Genomic DNA, 25,838 nt, shown 5'->3' with positions numbered 1-25,838 from the left:
TTGCGAGTGATAGTTTAGTATTAATATTAATACCTGAGATCCCCACTGGCAGCAATATATATATTTACATGTTATGATTAAGAAATTGCGTGCCTTTTTGCCTGCATGTTCTGTGATGAGTAGCCCATCACATATTTTGTTGTGTTGACATAATAAAACGAGATGGACACGTGGCAGAAGTTGCAGTGGAAATAAAACCTCACTGTGTTTGAGTGCCAAAATTTGCTTGGGGACAGCGAGGATCAGCTTTCAGTGTCAGAAACGCATGTCAAAGTGGAAAATCTATCGAGCAACAACACTAACGACAGCATGGGAGACGTGTCAATGAATGAAAATCCCAGTACTGTAAAAGTGCAGGAAGACATTATCTAATTTGTGGATAAACTACAACAGATTAACATGTCAGCTGTGTGGACGCGAACTAATCGGTAACAATTCTTGCTTTTAATTGATAGCCGACTGATATGGATTCTTATTCTCAATATCGTTTAATCTTTGCATTTTTTTTGTTACTGTCCAAACTTCAAATTATTTGTAGCGCAGCCATCCATAATCACAGTTAGATTTGTTCCTAATTGTCACCTTTAATATGCCGCTTTTAATGTGGTCAATTTTAGTAAACATTTAACAAACTTACAGCTTTCAAATTCTGTTGATTTTTATCACGAAATACAAACAATAAATGTTGTTTTTCGGCCCTTTAATGTGTCCTGACAGATCACTCAATCAGCATTTCGTCCTTGGAAAGAGTTTGTATAAAACAGCTCAAGAACAATAATGTCCAATTTACTTTAGTATAGCCATTCAATGCTCATAAACTTGTTAGACAGCTAGAAAAATAACTATAAAAGGGGCATTTTGTTAAATATATGCATTATATCACATAATCCTTATGTTTTTATTTATGTCAAGAGAAAGAATGGAAGGAGCTATCCTAACCTAGAGCTGCCTTTCACCAATTTTACCTCTCTTATAATACTAATGAAGAAAAAAATGAATAGGGTGTGTGCAAGACATGCAACAACGGTTATAGGATGCATTAGGAGGAGGCCAAACTATACTCATCGGCCAAGTGATGCTGACATTACTATGATCTGTGACACTGGTTGAGATTGTGTAAAGGACAATTCTTTGTGACTGTATGTAGTTCTCAAGATGGAAAAGCAATTCAGTTCCTGTGAATCTCCCAGGACAGCCAAAAGATGGATGAAAATACAACGAAAAGGAGTGCAGACATGATAACACGACAAAATTAAAACGCATTTATTCTTTTGGCACTTAAAAAATATTTTTTTCCCCCTTATATGAGCCAATTGCTCTTTAATCAGTTTTTTTGTCTGGAGTCTTGATTATATTAGAGATCAGATAATGTTGATGCTCTGTTTGTGTCCTTCAGGAGGCCTTACACAGAGAGCAGATGCTGGAGCAGAAGTTGGCCACTCTGCAGAGGCTGCTGGCCAGCACACAGGAAGCGTCAGAGAGCAGCTGGCAGGTACATCACGCATCGCAATTAAAGAGGAGATAATAGTAGTGCTCAGAATATGTAACACTTATGACTTGATAACAAGATCTGTTTATTGGTCTTTACAGGCTTTAATCGATGAAGACCGGTTACTCTCTAGACTGGAGGTGATGGGGAATCAGTTGCAAGCATATTCAAAAGTAAGGCCGGTGTCTGCTTTGAGTATTTGGAATATGTGCTCACAGAGATAGATTTCCTTTTCCATCACTGCATGCTGTCTCCTCAGAACCAAACAGAAGACAGTATCCGAAAGGAGCTTGTAGCCTTAACGGAGGACAAACACAATTACGAGACGACAGCCAAAGAGTCCCTGAGGCGGGTCCTTCAGGAGAAAATCGAGGTGGTCAGGAAACTGTCGGAAGTGGAGGTAATTTTTTTTTTTTACAAACATTTTATTTGATTATGCCAAAATGAAACGGCCATTATTAAACTGATCATTTTGGTCTTAAAGGCACAATATGTTAGATTTTTAGATTCAAATATCCAAAAACCTGTGTTTTTGGTGACTTGTTTACTTCTATTATCACAAATGTTTCCAACAATGTTTAAATCCAGAGAAATCAGCAACTAGTGTTACCAACCGTGTCCTTTCATCACTAAAATGCAAGGGGACACTAAAATTATGATCTAAGTTCTTCAACTAAATATACAAATAAAATTAATTAATTAATAAGGTCTTAATTAATTCTATAAACTATAATACCGATCTGCCAACATTGTCGCTATATGATAAATTAATATAAGCTGATAACATCACAGTTTTCCCCAGAACGACTGCACTGCCAAATCAAATTTTGTTGCAATATTGTCCTGTGTAAAAGCGCTATATAAGCGCTAACTGTCAAAGATGTCATATTAGCACTACCCTTGATTTCTGTAGAAACCATGGAAACACCTAAGACACTTTAATATAGTATGTTTTATTAGACACGCAAACAACTGTTTGGATATACATTTATCAATAGTAAACTTTTCATTGTTATACAGAGCAAGACGGTTAGTCTTATTATTTAAATCCCTGTTTTTTTTGTATTCGCTGTGAGTAAAGTTTTTACTATGACACTAACACAATTTTGTGGCTAACAGCATAATCAGAGGGAGGTTTCTACATCATATACTATATTTTATAATGAATTGCATATGGTTTAGTAACAGCCATTTAATCATCCTGTTTTTATTAAAATTAGATTCTAATATCGACCTAGATTACTGCAAAGTGCAACAAGTCTCACAGCAGCCACTGAACGAACACACTTTCAAACTTTCATCACACTCAACTGTATTTAGTATGATTGTTTTTACCACATGCACAACGAAAACAACAAATGGTGGCAACTCAGAGACCAGTGTTTCGTGCAGGTCTCTCTCATTAGCAATCTGTGGCTCTCTGCGCATCCTGCTTCATCATCACCGTAATACATGCTCTCATTCATGAACATGATTTCTGCCTGAGTCCGTTGGATTCCTTTTCATTGGTTTTGGAGGTGAAGAGTCAAGACTACAACTCCCATGATTCCACGCTCATTCACGAGTCATCAAGCTACGCCTTTGTTGTGAATGTGACCTCTAGTGGCGATACTTACATACTGTGCCTTTAATACTAGATTGGATGTTTAAACATGTTATTAAATAGCCAATTAATGTAAAGTTCTTAGACAGTAACTTTGCTAAAGGATTTATTTTGAAATATCTACTATAGACATCCTAACTTAAATGTAAGTACATATCAACTAGCAATCATTTGAGTATTAGTAGACTGTCTGCTTAATATCTGCTAACACTTTATTGTCGTGGTCCCTCAACAGACATTCTGCTGACTATAAGTAACTTTGCAACTACATGTAATCTACTAACCAATCTACTAATACTCTAAAAAGAGTTTGCTGACATGTAGTTAGTGGCAACGTTAGTGTCTTAAGTGCATTATTGACATAGTGTAACCGTGATTTATTTTAAATGCAGTTAATTATTGAAGAATAGTGTGTTTTATTATGTTATATACAGCAATATGCAAAACTTAGTCTGTGAATATAGATTTTACCAGGGTAGGAGGATTTATATGTAAAGCATCATGCCCAGTTTTATCCATTAACTGTTTGCTATTGTATTTGTTTTTGTATGGCAGAGGAGCTTGAGTAACACGGAGGACGAGTGCACGCACCTGAGAGAGATGAACGAACGCTCACAGGAAGAGCTCCAAGAACTTGCCAACAAATACAACGGAGCCGTCAATGAAATCAAGGATCTCACAGAAAAGATAAAGGCATGTCTATCACCACCTACTGTCGCACATTAAACCTGTTAAATTGCCAAACCTGTTAAATTTCTAAACTTTTGTGTTTAGTTGGCAGAGGGCAAACACGAGGAGCTCACTCAGAAAGGCCTGAACGAGAAGAAAGAGCTACAGTTGAGGATTGAAGAGATGGAAGAGAAGGAACAGTCGCTTCAGGCTCGAATTGAAGCTCTGCAGGCGGACAACGACTTCACGAATGAGAGACTAACGGCCCTGCAAGGTAACATACGCAATCATGCCGTATTTTAGCACAGCACTTCCGGTCGAGAACGGAGGGCATTTATATAATTAAATCGATGAAACGGGTTGAGGAGGAGTATCTGTCAGAATAGAGCTCTTTACTTTTGGTCAAAATCTTCTCGTTGTCATTTTCCAGTCCGGTTAGAACAGCTGCAGGAGAAAAGCATAAAGGAAAACAACAGCTTAGGTGAGTTGGAGACGCATGCCGTCTGCTAGTGTGCTGCTAACCTTGCATCACCTCTTTGACTAATTCAGCATGGGAGCTCGCCTTTGGTTGCCTATTTTACATCTTTTATTCTGTCCCTCTTTCTCTCTGTCTGTCCGGCTTTGCTTTCGTTATGACCTGTTCTGTCTCGAAGGCCATGATCTTTTCCACTGAGCATGTGTGTTCATGTCGAAACCTGCGTGTACTGCGAGCCTTAACATTTCCCCCCCTCATTTGGCCGTTTGTCACTAAGTTCTTCCTGTGTACGTGTTTAATTAATCTGTATTGGAGGGTAGTCTGAGGAAAAGAGTTTTAGTGTGAGCTGGTTGGCCTGTTTAGTCATTTGTACTAGACGACTTGCCTGATTAATAAAGTTCTGAATGTTTAGGACCCTTTTAATTCTGCTAATTCATGATATTATTAATGTAATTTAGTCAATGTTTTAATTAGGATTGGCACTGATCTCTGCAGGAAGATTAGACACCCTTAGTGTCTAAAGCCGTTTCCACCAAAATTACCTGAAACAATTTGTCCCAGGAACTCTTTTTCCCCCAGACCTGCTGCTGTATGTGTTTCCATCGTGGTCTAAAGTACCGTAAAGATTAGTCCAGTGACCTAGGACTGCGCATGTCTACTTTACAGTTCCCAGTGGTTTTTGTCCTTTGCAAATAAATTTAATAAAGCCTGAACCTCGTTGTCAGCCCATCGGTTGTATTTTTAGCTCTATTGTTGATTCGAATAGCAACTCTTACTGCACGCACCACAACGGACTTTTAAAAATAGTGGTTAAAATAACATGCTGCGTCAAGTCGACCAATCAAAATACTGCTTGAACTCAACCTATCAGCATGTTCAGTGCCCAAGTCTCACCCCCGAAAGTTCCTGAACGTTGAAAAGTATTACCTCGCGAGTAGGGGATGTTTTGTGGGTGAAATATTTACCCGAAATTAATTTAGACCCTGGTCCCTGCGGTCAAACACACAGAGTAACACCCCAGAGTCCCTAGTTCCTGGGAAAAGTTCCCGCGGTGGAAACGCGGCTTATGTGGTCAGTACACAGCAAGGCCACTAAGGTTTGAAATGGAGCCCAATAATCACAAATTTATGTTCCCGAATACATTTCTAGTATGGCTGGATGATATAGAAAAAAAATCAAATCTCTTATTTTTTCCAGAATGATTGACCGATTCACAATAAAAGTTTTTTTATGTTTAACTAGTCAACTTAAAAACCTATCTACAATATGATTCAGGTAACATTCTCTTTATTAACCATCTGGTTAAAAAAGTTATATTGCAAGTGCACCACACCACAGTGATCATCATAGTTTAAATTGAAAACAAATGACTTAAAAATACACACAAAATAAAGGCAAATATTGTACAGACATATCTTAAACATATCCTATATACTCAGAAATAATATAAAATACAAAAAGTGCTAAATATTTCTCAGCTAAAAAGTAATAGCAATAAACAGCACCAGTCATTTGCTATTATTAACAGCAACTGCTTTGTAAAAACAGAAAATAACAGCACCATCATGCAAACATAAAATATCAAACATACAGTAGCAGCCGTGATTTCACAATTTAAAAAAGATAAAATCATGGCAAAACATTCAATTCTAATAAATCAAAAATCACGTAAAAATCGCCCAGCCCTAATTTCTAGTGCTATATTCTCTGGCAGAAATATAAGAGGCAGCATCTCAGAAATTATTAACTATTCACTCTGATGTGGTGAACCCCACACCACAAACCTCTTGGCAGAGACATTCCTCTCATTGAAATATCCCTTTATCATTAATTTGCATGAAACACACTGACTAGCGTGTTTTTTTTTTTTTTTTTTTGCTCTAGTAAGATGCTTGGAGGTAATATCAGCCTGTGCAAAGCCAAAATTGACCAAAAACTTCAAAGATGGTGTCGTTTGGCATTGAAATGTGTGGTTGTTAAACCACGAGTGATGTGCAGGTTGGGCCTTTGGCTGTAACAACATAGTTGTCCAGGAAACTGACTTAAAGCTTTTATAATAGGGCAGCAAGATGGAAACTATAGGAGATCTGGGGAAAATCTAATCACTATTTTTCTGACAAAAACTTGCAATTGCAATTTAGAATGCGTTTTCATGAGTTGTGACGAGTTGATGTTTTCTGTGCTTCAAAGCATTGTGATTATATATCAATTTAACTATAAAATAATAATAATTGAAAATATTTAAGATAAAATGAGATTAGAAATATTAGTATTGTAATATTATTTCACTGCAAAATAAAAAAATACGCATATAATATAATCATTATTTTATTTTACAGTACAGCTGTAAAATTACACTGCTAATATTTCAAAAGTTAAACATTAGAGCTTTTATTTTTAACCTTTTATTTAGATGATTTCCAGGCAAATTCATTTATTTCTAAAACCTATAAGAGGTGGAATCATCTGCAGAAGCTGGATTATCGTTATCAGACCTGTTTGTCACAGTGTCTGTCCTAGTGGTGACAGGTGAATGACAGGTGTCTGTCAATCTCTTCAGGGCAGTGAGGCGCAGGTCCACGAATAGCTGCAGTCTCCCGTCTGTGTCCTTGTCCCGCCCTCTGCATCTCTGTTTGGTTCCGTCTCGTATTGTATCCTGTAGATCTGGCTTATGTTTTATCATCTGATGCCCCTCGATGTGTTAGTCCATTTGCTGTTCATTTAATGGAGGGTTTTTCTTTCTTTGGTAGACCACTTTCTTTTAAAGAGTGGAGGAGACTGCACTTTAATCCAACAGTACATTGAGTGTCAATGTGAGTACACAGCATTCTTTCCAAAGTCTTCCAAAGCCATACTAATAAATACTCTTATTCATGAGCATCGAAGCAAGAAGCTTTACTCTGTGAAGTGAGGACATCAACTATAGAGGGTCTCAGACTGCAACTAATGTTATTTTTTCATTTTCAACTAATAAATTCTAGTCTCATTTGTCGATAATAGGGAACATTTTGCCTGTTCTTCTACGGTTCATCAAATATGGTGTTTATAAATTACATTTTAAAGTGCACGCCATTGTTTCCTGAATCTATCAGTTGTGCTGTACACACAACAAGAAATGCAGTGTTAACAAATGACTCTTGTAAAATGATTATTTTTAGTAAGTGGATCAGACTCAGTGAATCGTTAATGAGTTCAGAAATAGCTCCCTCTTTTGGGAACCATTTTAATTATTTGTAAATTAGGATCAGCAGACTTATTTAGATGTTTTATTAAAGATGCATACTCACAACAGACTTTTATTGTAATAAAATAATAAATGACATATTTTTTTAAACAAGTCAAAGTATTTTACAAAAATAATATGGGTTGTTTTCTAGCACAGTGTAGCCCAATTGTAGGGTTGAATTGACTGTAAAGTGGTTGAAAATGAATGGAACTTTTTTCATACTTTTTTTTTTTTACTGGGAAGAAATAAGCAACCATCTATATCAAGTGATTATAAGTGTTTTGGTGTTGACTTTGTAGTTGACAGTAGTTTTTTTTAGATTCTTGTTCCAAATCTTGTGAAATGCCACTTTCTTGACAATTAATCCAAAAGATTGTAATAGTTAAAATATTGTTTGGTGTATGCTTTGATTTATGTTATCTCAAGTTAGCTCTATTTTCTAGATATTCCCTAAAGAGATAGTTCACCCATAAATGTTACTCACCCTTATGTTGTTCCAAACCTGTATGAGTTTTTGTTTTTCTGTTGAACACAAAAGAAGATATTTTGAAGAGTTTTGGTAATCAGAGTTGATGGCACCCATTAGCCACTTTTCTGCTGTCCGGCCAGTGCGAGCCAGGGTTTTCAACTAGCCGGGCTGGGCAAATAGCTTTGGACCATTAGCACAGAGCCCAAAACCACACTGCGTTTCCACTGATGTCGGGCCAGAAGCTTCGGCAGCACTTCACCAAAACCGCACCATAACACGCCTCTCTGGAACAACCTCACCAGGGTTTTTCCTGGGTCAGAAATGGTCTTCGGTGGTGGCTGTCTAGCTGACCAGACATGGTCATCCACATACACACGAGCACACACACACCCACACAGTAAAAGTACCTACCCGCGTGATGTGAGCCCAACAAAGACAATAAATGTAAAATAAATGCAAAGAATCTTTTTTTTCTTTTCTCATTATGTATCAACAATCATTAAAAAATAGCATTAAAAATGTAATAACAAATAGTCCAATTCTCTACCATATACAATTTAATAACATTATCAGCCAGCTATCAACAACTTCCATTGCTCTGGGTTCACCTTATTCCAGTCTAAACAAAAAAACAAAAAAACTTTTTTTGGGGGTAATTTACTACACATTACCAATATAAATACTCAAAATAAATACAGGAAAATACTGTGGATTATTAAGACTAATTCTTACTAACCCCTCTTGTTTAATGGGGTAAGCACACTTGTATTCTCATTTCAGAGTTTTTGTGAGTAAATGATTAAACACTGATTCGTGAGTTCAGTGTTGGACAGATCAGTTCAGTAAAATGAATCGGTTCAAATGAGCCATTAGCTCGTGATTCGGACAATAACAGACGCGTTGTGTGTGAATCCAGACTGTTAAAACAACGCAAAAGATTTGTGTTATCACAAAAAACACTTTATAAGGATATTTTTCTGTTTATTTGAAAGTATAGTTTATGTCAGCTGCGTGTGCAAAACGTCTGTCAGAAGATTTGTGTTTTTTGAGCGCAATTCACACCCAACAGCAATTCAGGGGGGAAAAAATGTGCAAACGAGCCACGTGAAACATGGAGTCAGTCTTCCGACCTTTTACCATTGTGTAGGTTCAGTTGATTTTGATTGATATGTGCGAGGGAGAGCTCAGACGGTGATCGTTTTGAAGACGGAGAGTGCGCGCGGCTCTCTGCTCGTTCTCTGTCACTCAATTAACGTGCGCCCTGTCACGCGCATTAGTCATCCACATCAATTTATAAATCACACTAACTCATCAAATAAGGCTTTGGCGGGACAAAAATTTGTTTTGGTGGCCGCCAAAAAAATTTCAATGTAGGGCAAACTCTGCTCACACAAAGCCATCATTACACCAACAAATGGAAGTTTTATCAGAACTAGAAATTAGTGAGATTTGTAGTTACAGGACAGTATGTATGTTTACACCACATTTATAAAGAATGTCTACAAATTTTCCTACAAAAATTCAACCTAAGGAGTTTTAACACTCTCCAGTGACAGTCCCAATACAGTTATATTTTCAGTCAGACAAAGAGAAAACTCCTGAAAAACTTTTATTTAATGACTCTTGCGGACCTAAATATTGATGTCTGACAGTCCGGTATAAAGAGACGAGATATACTGACAGATACAATAAATACACAATTGTGAAAGCATATATGATTTCTTCAAGCGGTCGTATTTACCATGTTTACTATATTAATGGTCAGTGCACATCTTTCATTCATTTGTATCCCATTTAAATATTTTTGCCTGATCAGAATCCACAGCGGATCACACACAGTTATTTCAAACACTTACTGCTGTCTTAAAGTGAGTTGAGCTAAAATGATTTTAAAAGTGATTCTGATGTTAGCTGGGTGTAAGAGATCATCCACAGCGCCACTGTCTCCAGACTCAGATAAACTCTGCCTTTGTACGTAACCACTCCTCGAGCCTGAGCTGGCTCGCTTTGGACCAACGTATTCAGTGGCCCAAAAAACCCTGGCCGTTGGCCCTGAGGAAAAGCCCTGATAAAGGGTCCTGCACACTGTGCGATTTTTCAAAATCCTTTGCGAATGTTGCCTGTCAGACTGTACGAGCATGATCCCGATGTAAGCCATGTCACACTGTAAGATCTCAGTTGTTATTAATGTCCGACTGTATGATAGTCAAGGCACGTTAAAGACGGACGCACACAAGAAAACTCATCCGGGGTTTTATATCATCAATCAACGACGTTCGGTGACTGAGCGGCATTAAAAAAAAAATCTCTAGCTCTCGTTTTGGTCATAGTTTGTCTTGGAAAACCGAGATATTTAACGGTCGTCATAGGAGAAGTCACACTGCAGGATTGTGCGCCAAATCTTCTGACACTGCCAGAATTTTGTCTGAGGTCAAATTTGATTGCAGCGATCATTAATCGGCTGCTGGTGAACATGACAGACTAATGATCAAAGACTTCAGATTTTAGCCTAGGATCAGAGGAATCTTTTAGGATTTGCAAAAAAATTTCAGACGGCCAAATCGTGGCCGAAATCGCACCCCGGCTTAAGGTCCGATCAAACCCCAGAAGTGACAGTGAAAACTAGCACTAGCACATGCAAATTTGATGTGCGATTTAATTTGCGATTAATTAATCGCCACGTTGTGTAATTAATTTGATTTAAAATGTCATCGCTTGACAGCCCTAATATTAAGTAATAAGGTTTGAGAGGCCATGCTATATGTGAATATATTGCACAAGATTGCAGAACGGCATGACCTCGAGTGCATTTAGGATTCATTATTGGCACAATCTTGAATCTGTTTGTCTACAGCTAGTTATAAGCTGTCCATGAGATTCATATAGTCTCTCTATCCTTCTCCAAACTCGACACGAATTCTTAACAAAAACACTCCACTCCACACTGCATGCCGTCTGTTCTCACTTCACCACCAGCTGACCTGGATTTCTCTATTCCCGGGGATTTTCACTCTCACCAGCATGCGTTCTGAGGTCTATGAGCTTCCACTGACGCTTTTCATGTGTCGCTTTGTTCTGTATGTATGGTGAATACTACGAACGCAGTTTTTTTTGCGGCTGATAATGTATTCAGTTGGGCTGCATCTGTGTCCTTTAAAAGCTGAGATTTGATGTTTAATGCTAAATATTTAATAGTTGCATCATGCTTGATTTGATGATCATAAAGAGACTAATACTAACATGACATTTTTCTTTTCTAACCAGCGGTGAGGCAGCTGAAGGAAGCTGTGGATTCATCCATTAACAAGCTGTCCAACTTCGACGGTAAGTATTTGATTGATTTGCAAAGGAAAAAAGGGCATTTTCACACTCAGATTTGTTCATTCATTTGAGATTAACTTCTGGGATATCATTCTTCTTGACTCAAGAACAGTTTGCCTTTTGTGTGCTAGTAATCCTGTCAGATAATACTCGAGAAGAGACCTGTCAATTATTTTCCTTTTTTATTCCACAGAGGTTATTGATGCACATCTTCAGAATAACCAGACGACAGTGGACAACAGCTTGGCCAGTCCAGACAGGCTTAAAGGTATCGTCACATATCTGTCACTTCAATCAAGTTTCATCAAGTCTTGTTTCTTTCTAGAGGAAGCTAGTTTTGAGAGATCCGTCCGTCAAATTACATTATGATGTATCTGATGCCAATGAAGGCACATAGTTTTCACCCCCGGCCTCCATTTAATACCAAATTAAACAACTGCGGTCTCTGGGTGGCAGGAATGAACATTACAGTTATTTTTAGCATCATCAAAAAGCATGACCAGGTCACGGTCATTACTGTGGTGTATCATCAACATCATCTGTTGTGTTTTAGCTATCTATGAATTATTATTATTGTTATTTTTGTTGTAAATAATAATGGTAACACTATACAATAAAGTTTCATTAGTTAACATTAACTAATAATGAACTTTACTTCTACAGCATTTATTAATCTTTGTTTTTAACATTTACATATGCATTATAAAAATCAAAAGTTGTATTTGTTAACATTAGTTAATGCACTGTGAACTAACATGAACAAACAATGAACAACTGTATTTTATTAACTAACATTAGCAAAGATTAACAAATAGTGTTTTGTACAGTACTTGCTTATGGGGTTAGTTCATGTTAGTTAATACATAACTAATAATAAATAACCAATTAAGCCTTATTGTGAAGTGTTACCATAATAATAGTTTATAATTTATCTTGTATATAAATATATATTTTATATTATATATATATATATTATATATATATATATATATATATATTATATATATATATATATATATATATATATATATATATATATATATATATATATATATATATATATATATATATATATATATATATAAAATATACATGCTTGTGTGTGTGTATTTATATATACTTAATAATTAAACAGTACACACACACACATCTTGTAAACACAAACTTTTATTTCGGATGCAATTAATCACAATCAATTTTTCCCCAGCACTAGTTTAAACGCATCCTGAAAATCCATCCAAAACTATTATTGTTGTAAATAATAATAATATTATGAAAAGCTATACTAAAATGTAACTTTTTCATTTTAAAAGGTTTTCTTTTTTCTTTTACAAAAAAAACTTTTTCTTTTACAGTTTAAAATAAAACAATTATTTGGCCTAATATTATAATAATAGTTTTTTGGTTGTTTGTTTAATGTTTAAGTCCATTCTGGCTAATAATGATTATAATAATAATGGGTAAAATAAAACTTTTTACAAAATATTACCCCTTGACCCCGGTGCCTTTGTGGCGTCTCTGTGTGTCCAGCCATTGCCAGCTGCTGTGATGTCTAATGTCAATCCCTTCAGATTAGAGACTCAGATTACAGCGACACTGATTAGACCATAATGCACTGGTCATCTATTACCAATGACAAAATCATTTTCTTTCTATCCCATCAGTCCCATTGTGTCAACATTCGCTATGTTGAGTCAAAAGATCTATCGTGATGTAACGGTGATTTAATCATGTAATATAAAGAGTGATTTTTGAGGTCATATATTGATTTAAATGTTTGTGCAATGTTTGTCCTGATATCTGAGAGTATCTCGGAGCATTTACTGATAGTGATTTTCAGATTTTTAGTTAAAGTCCTGAAAATGTAAAGTGCAATTCAATTATATCAGATGATGCATTATTTGTGGTATGAACATGTTGCCAGAAAGTTTTCTTTAGACTGCCGTCACCTCCCCCTGTTCAAACCCCATTAATAACTCATTTTAGTCCACATGGTTACTACTGCATCATAACATCAAAAGCAGCAACTAGTTAAGCATATGACTATGTCCATTTTGAAGCCCAGGTCACTCTGATGACCATGTGTGGGCATGATCTACCACCAGGCAGAGAGGATGAACTACAGGGGGCTCATTCACTGCCTGCTATTGTAGATCAAGAGAAAACAAGTCTTATATATTAACAAACTACAAACACACTCCTATTTAGATTAAGAAGTTGAAGCAGAGAGCCTGGTAGAGTTACGATCGCTGTCATTTTTGTTGTTTTAATCTTGTTTTGAGTTGTGCCCCCCCTCTCCTCTAAGTGGTCTCTTCCGCTCTGCCTCCATAGAAAACCAAATAGACGCTAAAGAGTGCGATATGTCAGATACTCTGAGCCCCAGCAAGGAGAAAAGCAGTGACGACACATCAGGTAAACGTGCACATGTTTGTAATGTATGAATTGCTGTTTTGGTTTTTATTATTTATACATTCCACTTTTTCCTTTTTTTTTTAAAAGTGCTATTTCATTTTTATACTTTATGTATATTATTTTAATATTAGTTTTATTCTATGCGTATAATATTGTATTGTATTTCAAACAGTCCCCCCCCTCTTTCATGCTTTCTCTTTCTTTCATTCTTTAATGTTTTTATTCATGCTCTCTCTGTTTTCTCTCTCTCTCTTTTTCTCGTTCCCTAATTCCAGACGGACAGATGGATGAACAAGAACTGAACGAGCCCCAGAACAGGGTTTCTCTTTTGAAAGGTAATCCCTCCATTCTTTTGTGTTGAACTTCCCTGTTTGAAAATGCCATTACTGATGTGGGTGTGTTTGTGTGATTTGGCTGAACTGGACTGTTAGTCACCCTCTTTATCTGCACCCATTAGAGGTCAGTGGACTGGCATGCGGCACAACTGTGCAGATTAACAGGGTGTGTTATTCCCCAATGCGACTATATATGGTCTACATCTGCTGGAGGTGACAGCGGTGGGACCCACAAGGTGTTAGCGGTGGGCTTGAGTCAGTGTGGAGCTAAACAGGTGTCTGCGTCATCCTGGTTTATGCTCCCTCAGATCATTCCCCTCGTCCCACTTTATGTTCCAGTGGAGAACAGTGTGGAATGTAAACCAATTACAGCCCAATTAGACACTGAGTGCTTTCACAATGTCACGTACAGCTGCTGTTCAGACGTCTGTCAGACAGAAGAAAATGACTGTTGATAGGATCAGAGTTGGTTTGAACTGATAAAATGCATCTCTTTTCTAGTTTCCACAGAGTTCTAAATGTGTTAAGTGTTATATTTTTAAACATTTCAAAGTAATTTAAAGGGATACTCCACCCAAAAATGTAAATTCGGTCATTTACCTCATGTTGTTCCAAGATGGTATGACTTTCTTTCTAGAATGGAACATTTAACAGTTCCACTTTAGACACTTTAGATTAGGGTCCAATTCTCACTATTACAGGGCTCGGCATTAATCAAGGAGAAATGGAAACAAATGCGCGAAGCTCAAAGAAAACGGTAACATACTGCGGTAAAAATTACATTTTATATTTATAACACACAATACAGTTAAGCAACATCACACGACCAAGAGTGCGTAGTACCATCATGACTGAAAATGTGACACTTATGTCATATGACAGCTCAATTTTTATATTTTAGATGTGATTGTTTCAGTAGCGAAAATTGTTCAAAGTTCACAGCATATCTCACAGCAACATTCAGCTGTTTCATTCCTGAACAAATCATCCATTTGAATGAATCAATTGAATGAACAACTCAATGATTCACTCATTAATGTCACCTGCCTCCACCTACTGGCAGTTTCATGCTTAAAAGTATGATTCTTTCCGACTCTTCAAAATTAAAAAAAAATATTTAAAACAATCTATAACATTTATTTAATGCAGTTGTAATTTTTAAGTGTAAATTGAAGACGTTTCACATTTAGAAAGCTGAAATTAAAAAGTGAAATGAGTAAATTGGATTTTAGCAGTACTTATTGAGACTGTTGCTCATACTTGGGTTTTGAAGAAAGCATGGACTAAAACTTGACATGTCAAAATACTCAACATCCTAGCAACTGCATTCAGGAATCCACCCACATTTGCCTAGCACTACGGCAGTGACTTGCAAAGGCAAGTAGAAAATGTAATTTCTTGCATGATGTTTGTCACTTGCAGGTTTAATCAAGAGAATATCTAAAAAACAATTGAATGATGATGAAATGGACATGACAGATACATATAGCTGAAGTGGCCCTAGTCGTTTGCTTTGTAGTTGTCAGGGTGGCGAGGGGATTTGGGCCTTTCTCATGCAGTTCGTCTCACATGTCATCAGCTCAGTTGTGACTCGCCCACACAGGTTGAAAATGTTGAGATCATTCATCTACTCTCACCCTGCTGAGTCACACCAGACGGCAGTACATGCAGACATTTGACTCCCACACATCCATTTCCATGAAGGTTTATCTGGAAGTGTGCTTTATAGGCATACTGCATAACGTTCATAATGCATAATTCCATTTGCAGTCAACCATACATTCAGAAATCGTGCTATGATGTCATAATCATGAACATATTAACATTTGACCGCCCGTCCGTTGAGTATTCAACAACTTAACCTTCTCTATTGAACAAAAAAGTGAACTAATCTGAGATTATTTATCTATAGAACAGGGTTTCTGCAGGTCTTCTTAAAGTGTCTTAATTTGATCTTCCAAAATGTAAGTCTTTAGAAATGTCTTAAATTGAAGTAGAAGGCCGAAAACGTGGACGCAACTGTACAATCCATTCATAAAAATAGAATTTACTGTATAATGCAGAATGTGGATGAATAAATCAAATGTTGGTCAGAACACTTAAAGGGATAATTCACCCAAAAATGACTTTACTCTAATGTCCCTAATTATCCTAATGTCGTTCCAAACCCGCAAGACTTTCGTTTTTTATATCAAGCGATTGAGTCTCTTCAGAAAATGTTTAATAAACTGCTCGATTCGTACGGATTAGTTTTATGATTTGCGTATGAACTTTTTGAAGTGTTAAAGTGGTAGTTGCTCAGACTGTCAATTGAGGGACAGAAATCTTTCCAATTTAATTTAAAATATCTTCATTTGTGTTCCTGAGGATGAACGAAAGTCAGTAAAATGTCATTTAACCTTTGAAGCAGAGTCCAGAAGAATTGAAACAGAATAAAACAAAATAAATAAATAAAACAGGTTTCATAGGGCCCTAAATTTAATTGCAAAATTAAATTGCATGCCCTGCAAAAATAAAGATTTTTGTTTTCCGGTACATATTCCATACATCCTTAAATAAAGTTGCATTTACTTGACATGCAAAATGAAGAAACTAAATCTTGTTTTCTGAGAAATTGAACAAAATTAAGTTGCAACTTAAGTACTTAAAACAAGAACAAGTATGTCGTTGGGTATTGTTATGAACCCATTGGCAGATATTTGTTCTAGTTTTAGTCATAAAATCACTTTCACGAGAACTCAGCTCAAACTTTTAGCTTATTTTTGCTGAATTAATTAAAAATTAATTGGAATCTGTTGTAAATTGTATTTTCAAACGTTGAAGTGTCACTAATTCAAGTCATTGTGATCTTAGACATTACATTTAGAGAACATATTGACGGGTGATGTTCCCTTCGATGTATTCCTTACATTTTCTTTAATTGGTCTTAAAAAGGTCTTAAATGTACCTTCTTAAAACCAGCAGAAACCCTACAGTAGTACAATCAGCTGGTTTAATTTTAAGGATCAGATCGCTTGGAAAATTATATCTAATGGCCGTTTTTGGTGCCAAACACACCCTGAATAACACTAAATGGACTAAGGTTAAAAATGTTTTACCAAAGTAGAATATGACACTTATAAAGATGTTTAAAAGTTGTTACGCTCCTGCTGCAGCATGTTAAATGCCCTTTTCTGTTTGTAGACTTGTTGTCTCTGTGTAGCTTTAGCTTGGCCATGTGACTCTACAGTCGTATGATCTGGCTTGGTTTGCTGGTCTGATACCCAAGTAAGAGATATGACACAGCAGATCATTTTAGGAACGGTTGGTTCGGGCCATTCAGAATGACGCGATTATTTTAACATTTTCCCTTATAAATTTTTGTTTGCAACTCAAATTTCCCCACGTTTTTCCGATACTGTTTACCAATTAGGCAAGTTCTTATTGAACAAAAATGTTGTTCAGACTTGCATTGCGCTTGGTTTAGTTCAGTCTAAATGGGCTCTCGTGATCTCAGTGAGCTCATGTCCTTTAACGGGATGTTAGATAAGGAAAACTGGCTCTTGTTAAATGGATCAGGAAGGAAGTGCCAGTTTCAGCACCTCATTGTTTGTGGGCACTCTTGATGAAGCGTAGTGCGGGCCAGGCAGACTCAGAGGCGGCCAAGACCAGAGTGACGTGTGCAGCCACCTCTGAGGATCATTACAAACCGTTTTTGCCTTTCTCTTCCTTTATTCTTTGTTCTTGATTAAAGGGGGCATATGCGACACACTTGTAGCATGCATGGTATTAAGGATAAATCGGGATAGATTCTATTATTCCTAAACACCAGTAAGACTAATGATGTAACTGTTGTAGGAAAGTCACGCTAGAATCATAAGTGGACCTCAGACCTGTATATTAGGTCACTATCCATTTATGTAAAGGTAGCCTCCTGTCATGTTAATGTGCTAATGTGCAAAAAAAATTTTGCATAAATGTTATTAATTTTGTAATGCTACCAAGGGAAGTTTTTACATCCCTAATAAATCAGTAGTTCTCAACATTTCAATACATATTAAGATTTTTAGTGCTTCTGCTGTAATGACAAAATCGCTTGTTTTTAAATCCTTTTTTAGAAACTAGGAGTGACAAAATATTAACATATTTAAATTATATTCAATTATATTAAATTCAAAACAATGAAATCCTAGGATGTCATAATATTTAAGAAATTAATGTTTATTGTTCAATTATTATTTTAAATGACTAGGATAGTTTTTTCACTTTTTTTTTTACTTGCATAAAGCAATTTCTCAAATTCACTTTTTTTAATTAATTTTTTTGTCATGAATTTAACAGATTTTATTAATTTTACTGAATTTTCTAAAAGTGCCCAACAATATTACTGTTAAAGATTCTTACATTTTACCAATTTCCAAGTTTCAAGACCGTGGGAATACTGGGTCTTAAATAAAAATGTAGCTTGTCATATGTTAAAGGTGCACTATGCAGCTTTTGTCCACTGGAGGGCGCCTATGCAAAACAAATGCGTAGTTTGATGACGCAAAGTGTGAGCGCAGCATCTTGGGAGATGTGGTCTTCTCATCACAGCCGGTGGAAAATAGGACTCGGGCAGAAATCACGTTCATGCATGCGGTTATTAACGTTACTGTAGTGTAAAGCAGAGCAGGGCCGAGTGTTGTGGACCTGAGCACGGCTGCTGGAGCGATTGTTAAACAAATACCCGCCTCGCGAATACCGGGACTTTTATTATGAAGGGACGAGACACATTCGCCGGGCGCCTGCACAGATCCGCTCTTCCGGTTATGATTTTGAGGTAATGTAGCTCTGTTTATCATATTAGATACATTTAAGTGTGTTTAAAACGATGTTATGACTTTACTCCGTGCGTTCAGTTGTTCACACTGCTAAGAGTAAAGCGCTCCTGCCAAATAAAAGCCGAAACCGAGGGTAACGCAGATATGACGCAATTGACAGGCCACTCGCTCAAACGCTATGCTGAAACCTCACGGTCCTAAGTTAAAATAGCAATTTTCTCACAATTTACAAATAGTTGGAAACTTCTGGGATATTATAAGTACTCAACTGAACAAAATATATAACACCGGCCTAGTGGTTTCTGGATATTTTACTGCAAAAATACTACATAGTTCACCTTTAATGTGCTAATATGCAAAAAATATTTTGCATAAATTGTATTAATTTTGTAATGTAACCGAGGGACGTTATTACAATGTTTAAGTTTCAGTATATATATTAAAATATATTAAAAATACAGAACTGCTTGTTTTCAAACTTTAAAATTATTAAAATAATGAAATTAAAAGTAATATTTAAAATAATCTTCAATTATATTTAAATCATTATTCAAATTCATTTTAGAAATTTACTTAATTCAGATTTAAATAATTTCCCTGAATTTTCAAAAAAGGTCTAAAAATCTCACTTTAAAAAAATTCTTACTTTTTTCAAACTTTTTTTATCTTTAGAAATTAGGAGTGAGAAAATATTAAAATAATGAAATTAAAAGTAATATTTAAAAAAAAATTCAATTATATTAAATTCAAAATAATTAAATCATCATTTCATAACATTTAAGAACTAAATGTTTATGGTTCAATAATGAGTTTAAATTACTTAAAGGATATGGTTTTTAAACTTTTTAAACTAACAAATAGCAATTTCTACAAAACAAAATGTTTTATTTCAAAACATTTAATAAATGGTTATATTCTTTATAGAAATGTACCTTAATTTTCAAAAAATGTCTAAAAATCTAACTTTTCCAATTTCCAAGATCGCAAAAACACTGGTTCTTAAATAAAAAAAATGTAGGTAATGGTTTAAGAAATGTCTGTATTCATCTTCGCTTTTATCCGTGTTTGCTTATGCATCTTTTCTCATATATTATATCTATATTATATTATATGTACATATATTATATGATCATTTTAAGCATTTTATGGCCCACTAGTGAATCACGGCCCCCTGATTGACACCCACTACACAGAGATACTATATGTCTCTAAAGCAAATATCTTTAGTCGGCATCTTACGGATCATAAGACGTTGCTTTCTGTTTTGAATAATCCAACAAGCTTTTGTTATGTATATCAAAATGTGCCTCTTGGTGGCGCTGTGGAATAGCTATAAAATGCTCTCCAAGATTGCATCTACACTTGGGCGTCTGGCACGAGTTATTCATTTGCCTTAATGAAGAGTTATCTGAACATATGTAACCTTATATGGCTGTGATACTCAATCTCAGCCATAAAATTCTTTAGAGACACTCTTGATGAAATCATCGAAGGAGGAGCAGAATGAGATTACACACCTTTTTATGCCCCCTCTCATTAAATGAATGGCAAAACTTCAGAAACGACAAGTTCGTTACATCATTTTGCCTGAAAGCAACTCCCTCGCTCGCAGTAAACACCCTTCGTCTGACATCATGACGGATTACCGGCCCTTAAATTAGCACATGACTTCACCGACATCTGTAGTGTGTTCAGAGAGGGGGACATTCATCAGTTTATGGTCAGAGGAGGTTTCCCAAAAGCCTGTTGTTACAAGACCACATGAGAGACCAACTGGATGCTCCTCAGAGAGACTGCAGGGGCGCAAATGTACGTTTGCTCGGTGTGAAGTCATACAAGTGTCTAATGTCTCTTTTGCTTGGCCTGGTGCAGGTCATCTCAGTGGCCCATTTGGAGATCTTTCATTAGAGCTGTCTGAGCGTGCTCTGATACGTAATCAGGCTTTAAGTTGTCTTTAAGTCGACGCTTTTTAGGAGTTCTGTTGTCCTGTTTGATGCAAGCCGTGCACTCGAGTCATTCACTGACGGACTGAGAACACAGAAATGCTTTGTGCTTCACATAATGAATTGATTCTGAACAAGCATCTTGATTCTGGCTTGCAGTAATCAAGTTTTTGTGCTTGATGTTTCTTCCCATGAGGCCGAACAGAATCATTTGTGGCTCCTTATGTTTGGACAGAGCTTTGACCCGTCGTGATGGATTGGTCTCATGCTCACGGCTTTGGGATTTTAGGAAAGCTGATGAGAGGTGTTTTAGCACACAAATGTTTTGATATATTTGCAGTTTGAGGCGGTGAAAAGATTAGTTTATTTTCCTTTCAAAAGTCCCCTAGCTCTCATAGACCCAGTGTAGCAGCAACACAATGTTTGTTAAAGATGAGATGTGGGTAAAACTACAGATAGCAATACACTTTTCATATTCAAATGTACCTATTCAATTTGGGTTTATAAGTATTAGGGATGTGTCGATACCAAAATTCCTGTAGTCGGTACCAATACCATAAAAATGTTACGGTTTTTGGTACCACAGCAAAAAAAATAATTTTGTATTTTAACTATTTAAAAATATTCAATTACATTTTTTATTTAATTTATGATGATAAATAATACATATAAACATTTAAAGGCGACATTTTTAAAAGTAAACATTGTTTATAAAAAAGATCAAGTAAAAAATAAGCAAACCTCTAAGCACACCTAATAATAATAATTATTAGCACTAGCCTAATATATTTCTAATATAACTTTTATTTTGACTGGTTGCTGTGAAGACCTTTGAGTGTCTGTGTTCATGATTTGACAGTTTTCTCAAGTGAAATGGTAAAATGCTCATGAAGACTCTCCCAGCGGTTTATGCGTTTATGTCCTCTGACACGGCAGAGGCTAAAAAGGCAATGATTGTTGCTCGTGCGAGCCCCAAAGAAACCATGCGTCTGCACCATTCATTCACACTGAGATGCATCACATGGAGGATTAATATTTAAAGAGTATTTTTAATATTCACATACATACCTAAAGCAGTGGGTACACACAGAAAAATAGGGTGTCAAAATTGCACCTTTAGGGGTACAACAGCTTGTCGCTGGGGCAGTACCCTTAAAAGGACAACTTTGTACCTTTTTTACTCCTAAAAAGTGCATATTAGTACCTTTGAGTACAAATGCGTACCTTAAAGGCGGGCGTACACTGTGCAAATTCGGACACTCGGAAGGTCGTGAGATATTGCAGACGCTACGAGTCATTTAATTTGATCATCGCATCAAATCAGCTGGTACAAGGCACGACTGTTTGCACCTCGAGCCGGCCGCGATCACACGAGTTTTCATGTTACACAGACACCGGAGCTTTCAATGTTGCTGCTATAGCTTCAGATACAAAAAATAAAGAAAAAAGGTGTGAAAATGATTTGTTGAAAAGCAGAGAAAAGCCATTCTTTTTAACCGAAACAACCAGAGGGAGAGAGAAGAGTGCACGTGAGAGAGAGAAAGTGTGTGTGTGTGTGTGTGTGTGAACGCAGTATGTGGCAGCCACTGAGCTAATAATAGTCATATAGATTGAGCGTATGTGACGTGCTTGTGCATGATTTGGCAATAGGGGACAGCCATATGCTGGTAAAAATCGGGCCGACTCCCCGAACTTTTTAAACATGTTTAAAAATGATCGTAAGGTCGGGAGGTGCTCTTAACGTGCTCGGCTCGTCTCGTATTTCCTCTTACACGGTGCGAGCCGCGACCATACGAGCATCCACGATGTCCACGCGATTTCTCCCGAGAAAAAAAAATCGTCTGCGAGTTCGTACGACAGCAAAAAACGCACCGTGTACGCCCGCCTTAAGGCAGTGGTTCCCAAACCTGTCCTGGAGGACCCCCAGCACTGGACATTTTGCATGTTTCCCTCATCAGACACACCTGATCCAACTCATCAGCTCATTAGTAGAGATAGCAAGACCTGAAGTGGGTGTGTCTGATTAGGGAGACATACAAAATGTGCAGTGTTGGGGGTCCTCCAGGACAGGTTTGGGAACCACTGCCTTAAGGTACTACTATGAACCTTTTTGTGGTAAAAATGGTACAAAGTTTTCCTTTTAAGGGTACTGCCCCAGCAACAAGCTGTTGTACCCCTAAAGGGGCAATTTTGACACCCTATTTTTCTGTGTTTACCGAATATACTCTATACTACCGGTACTACAGAAATGCTGGTATCGTCAAATTTTTTAAATTACAGTGCCGACGTGGTACCGAAGTACCGGTACTTATGACATGCATAATGTGTATAGCACTTTTTTTATAATACACAATTTTACAGCTGTGAAAATAAATCTTAAATGAATGGGACAAAAACTATTCCAACCCCCATTGTAAAATGGTACAAAATGTAAAACAATATAAAAATTTAAATGTGGTGGTTGGTCGTGTTGCATTTGTCCCGCCTCTCCTTCACTGTCATTGGATGGCTGGGTAAAAAGTGACAGTGTTGAGCGCTGCGTTTTCCCCAAAGTTAAACATTCTTCAACTCTCCGCTTGAGCGTGAAATCGCCTCGTCACACTCATGCCGTTTTAAAAACGTGGCGCTCCCATTAAAAACAATTTGAAAAATGCGCCAGCTACGTGAAAATAAAAAGGCTTCAGTGTGAACAAGCCTTATTGTCTTTTTACCTCATGTCAGCCATGTTAATTTCTTCACGCTCCCTCACTGTTCCATCGGCTCTGTGTGTGTTTGTAGAAATGGACAGGAACCTGGAAGCTGGAGACACTGAGCAGGTCATTCCACACCTCCACAGAGAGCTGCAGGAGGCCCAGGAGCTCGCCAACACCGGCAAACAGAAATGCCTTGAGCTTCAAGGTACGCCAGGAGTGCGCATTTAATAGTGATTCAGCATTATTAATCGGGGGTCATTATTTCACTGGGTTTAGCGTGAATCACTGTATGTCTTTTTCTCATCAGCCCTGCTGGAGGAGGAGAGGAAGACCAATCGACAGCAGACTGAAGAATCTGCTAAACAGATCCGCTTCTTACAGAGTGAGTCCTTCAAACACTTACACATCTCATAAAGTGGAGAGTTCAGAGTTCAAAAATAATAATCTGTATGGGTTGACCACTAGTTTTTTTGTTATAATCAATTAGTTAAATGTATTTAATCAAACCTCGAATAAAAAGCTGTATTTAAATATTTAGATTGCACACAAGGCATTACGGTTTTATATAAACTTTTTAATTATAATTGTTATTTACTATAATTAAAAAAAAATGATAAGTGCAAATATAAAAAGGATGTTTTTGCATATATTTGAGCTAAACATTTAGCTAATGATAAGCTATGGTCATTGAAAGGCTCTGTAAATGTAACATTACGTGACTTGTTTTATATGCGTCTTTCCATGGTTGAAACACTGATTACATGAGACATGATACATTTTAGTTGTACCGTATCTTTTTTAACATACCTTCTGGTGTTCATTCATGTTTATTTCGTGCTATAACTAGTAGTAAAGAGGAAGAGATGATCGGTTCACGTGGCACTTAAACCACACCGATAGTTCACACCACATTCAAGAGTGCTAAAGTGCAACATTTATTGAATTTTATTATAAAATTGACTATGCATATCAAAAGTAACAAAGCACAATGCTTACTGTGATTATTGGTTGGGAGACATGCTATAAATACGTGTTTAGTGAAGTTTTGCTCTCAGTATATCTGTTTATCAAAATGGTTTCAGACGGAACCAAAAATATTTTCGTTGCTAAAAATTCCAACACATCACTACTAGTTTTAGACCTAACGGCACCTGTAAAAATGACTGTAACTCATCTCCCTCTTCAGCTCAACTAGCGAAGCTCCAGTCAGACATGGAGGCTTTACGAGAGCAGAGGGAAAACACTATCTCCACCACCCGAGAGGAGCTCTACAGCGCCCAGGAGGAGATCCTGGTGCTCCGGCATGCCATGGAGGCTGCCACTGCCGAGCGGGAACGGGATATCGCCGCCCTGCAGGGAGACCTAAGTGTCGTCACCGCCGAACTAGATAAATGGAGACAGACAGCAGCAAAGTATGAAGTGGAGATCAGCAACCTACAGGCCAGCTTCCAGCTTCAAAGCCAGCACCAGGAAAGAGCTAGCCAACTCCAAGGTACTGACACACCACTTTTGGTCAGCAATCAAACCAACTTAGCATGTCATCATTACAGCTCCTGTGGTGAACCTGCCGTGTCCCTGATGTGCTGTTTGACATGTAATGTTTACTGTGTCTCTCTGGATGCCGTAAATCAAGCTTACTTCAGAGGAACAATGGCTGAGATCATCACTGATCTGGTGTTCTTTGATCGCTCTCGTTTAGCGCCTTTGATTCCTGTTTGGAAATGTTTGTTTCCTCTCATTTGCATAGTTTGAGTTTCCTGTAGTTAAAGTTTCCTATTTTAATGATCTTATGTTCTTAAGCCATCAAGAAAATCCTGGTGGGAAAAAATCCATCGCTGTTTTCACAAAATATTAAAGGGATAGTTCACCCAAAAATGACTCACCCTAATGTTAACCCTCACCGTAAAGGTCTTACGGGTGTGGAACGACATTAGGGTGAACATTTTTCGGTGAACAAGCCCTTTAAGCATCAAATCATCACATTAGAATGATTTCTGAAGGATCATGTGACACTGAAGACTGGAGTAATGATGCTGAAAATTCAGCTTTGATCACAGGAATATATTGCATAATATTTTCACGTAGATTGTAATATTTCAGAAATCTTGCTCAGCACAAACATTAAGTGCTACTTTGCACAGCCGAAGTGTAATATGTATGTTTTATGGTTATACTATCAAATCAATGTCATTTTAAATGTTTATTTGCTGTGCGGCCTACTTTTATTTTATTCTAGTCATTAAGTTCTGGAACATTAATTTCATTACACAAGAATTCTACACATATTGAGAACGCACATGCGGTTTTAATTTGGCCGCCTTACTGGGGTCTTTCTCTCCAGGACCTCATCCAGAGTTACGGAAACTGTTTTATTATCGTCCATCCTGCTGGGTTTATTTATTAT

General features: G+C 36.9%; 1 protein-coding gene across 6 annotated transcripts in view; it reads left to right on the top strand.

Moving 5' to 3' along the window:
• slmapa (sarcolemma associated protein a) overlaps positions 1-25,838 on the top strand; it is an 88,563-nt gene that overhangs the window by 52,568 nt on the left and 10,157 nt on the right. For 3 of the 6 annotated variants that reach the window (XM_067432344.1, XM_067432345.1, XM_067432349.1), the window contains 14 exons: positions 1,397-1,492; positions 1,591-1,662; positions 1,749-1,889; positions 3,648-3,785; positions 3,867-4,035; positions 4,192-4,242; positions 6,987-7,049; positions 11,196-11,255; positions 11,446-11,520; positions 13,584-13,664; positions 13,940-13,999; positions 23,520-23,639; positions 23,742-23,816; positions 24,621-24,926. In XM_067432344.1, coding sequence (XP_067288445.1) covers positions 1,397-1,492; positions 1,591-1,662; positions 1,749-1,889; positions 3,648-3,785; positions 3,867-4,035; positions 4,192-4,242; positions 6,987-7,049; positions 11,196-11,255; positions 11,446-11,520; positions 13,584-13,664; positions 13,940-13,999; positions 23,520-23,639; positions 23,742-23,816; positions 24,621-24,926 — 1,507 coding nt within the window. The remainder of the gene's footprint in view (positions 1-1,396; positions 1,493-1,590; positions 1,663-1,748; positions 1,890-3,647; positions 3,786-3,866; positions 4,036-4,191; positions 4,243-6,986; positions 7,050-11,195; positions 11,256-11,445; positions 11,521-13,583; positions 13,665-13,939; positions 14,000-23,519; positions 23,640-23,741; positions 23,817-24,620; positions 24,927-25,838) is intronic. The other 3 variants (XM_067432346.1, XM_067432347.1, XM_067432348.1) reach the window with 2 other exon arrangements.

Source organism: Pseudorasbora parva, chromosome 22, assembly GCF_024679245.1.
Source record: "Pseudorasbora parva isolate DD20220531a chromosome 22, ASM2467924v1, whole genome shotgun sequence".
NCBI lineage: Eukaryota > Metazoa > Chordata > Actinopteri > Cypriniformes > Gobionidae > Pseudorasbora > Pseudorasbora parva.
Note: the sequence above shows the minus strand (reverse complement) of the source record. Positions and strands in the feature narration are given on the sequence as shown.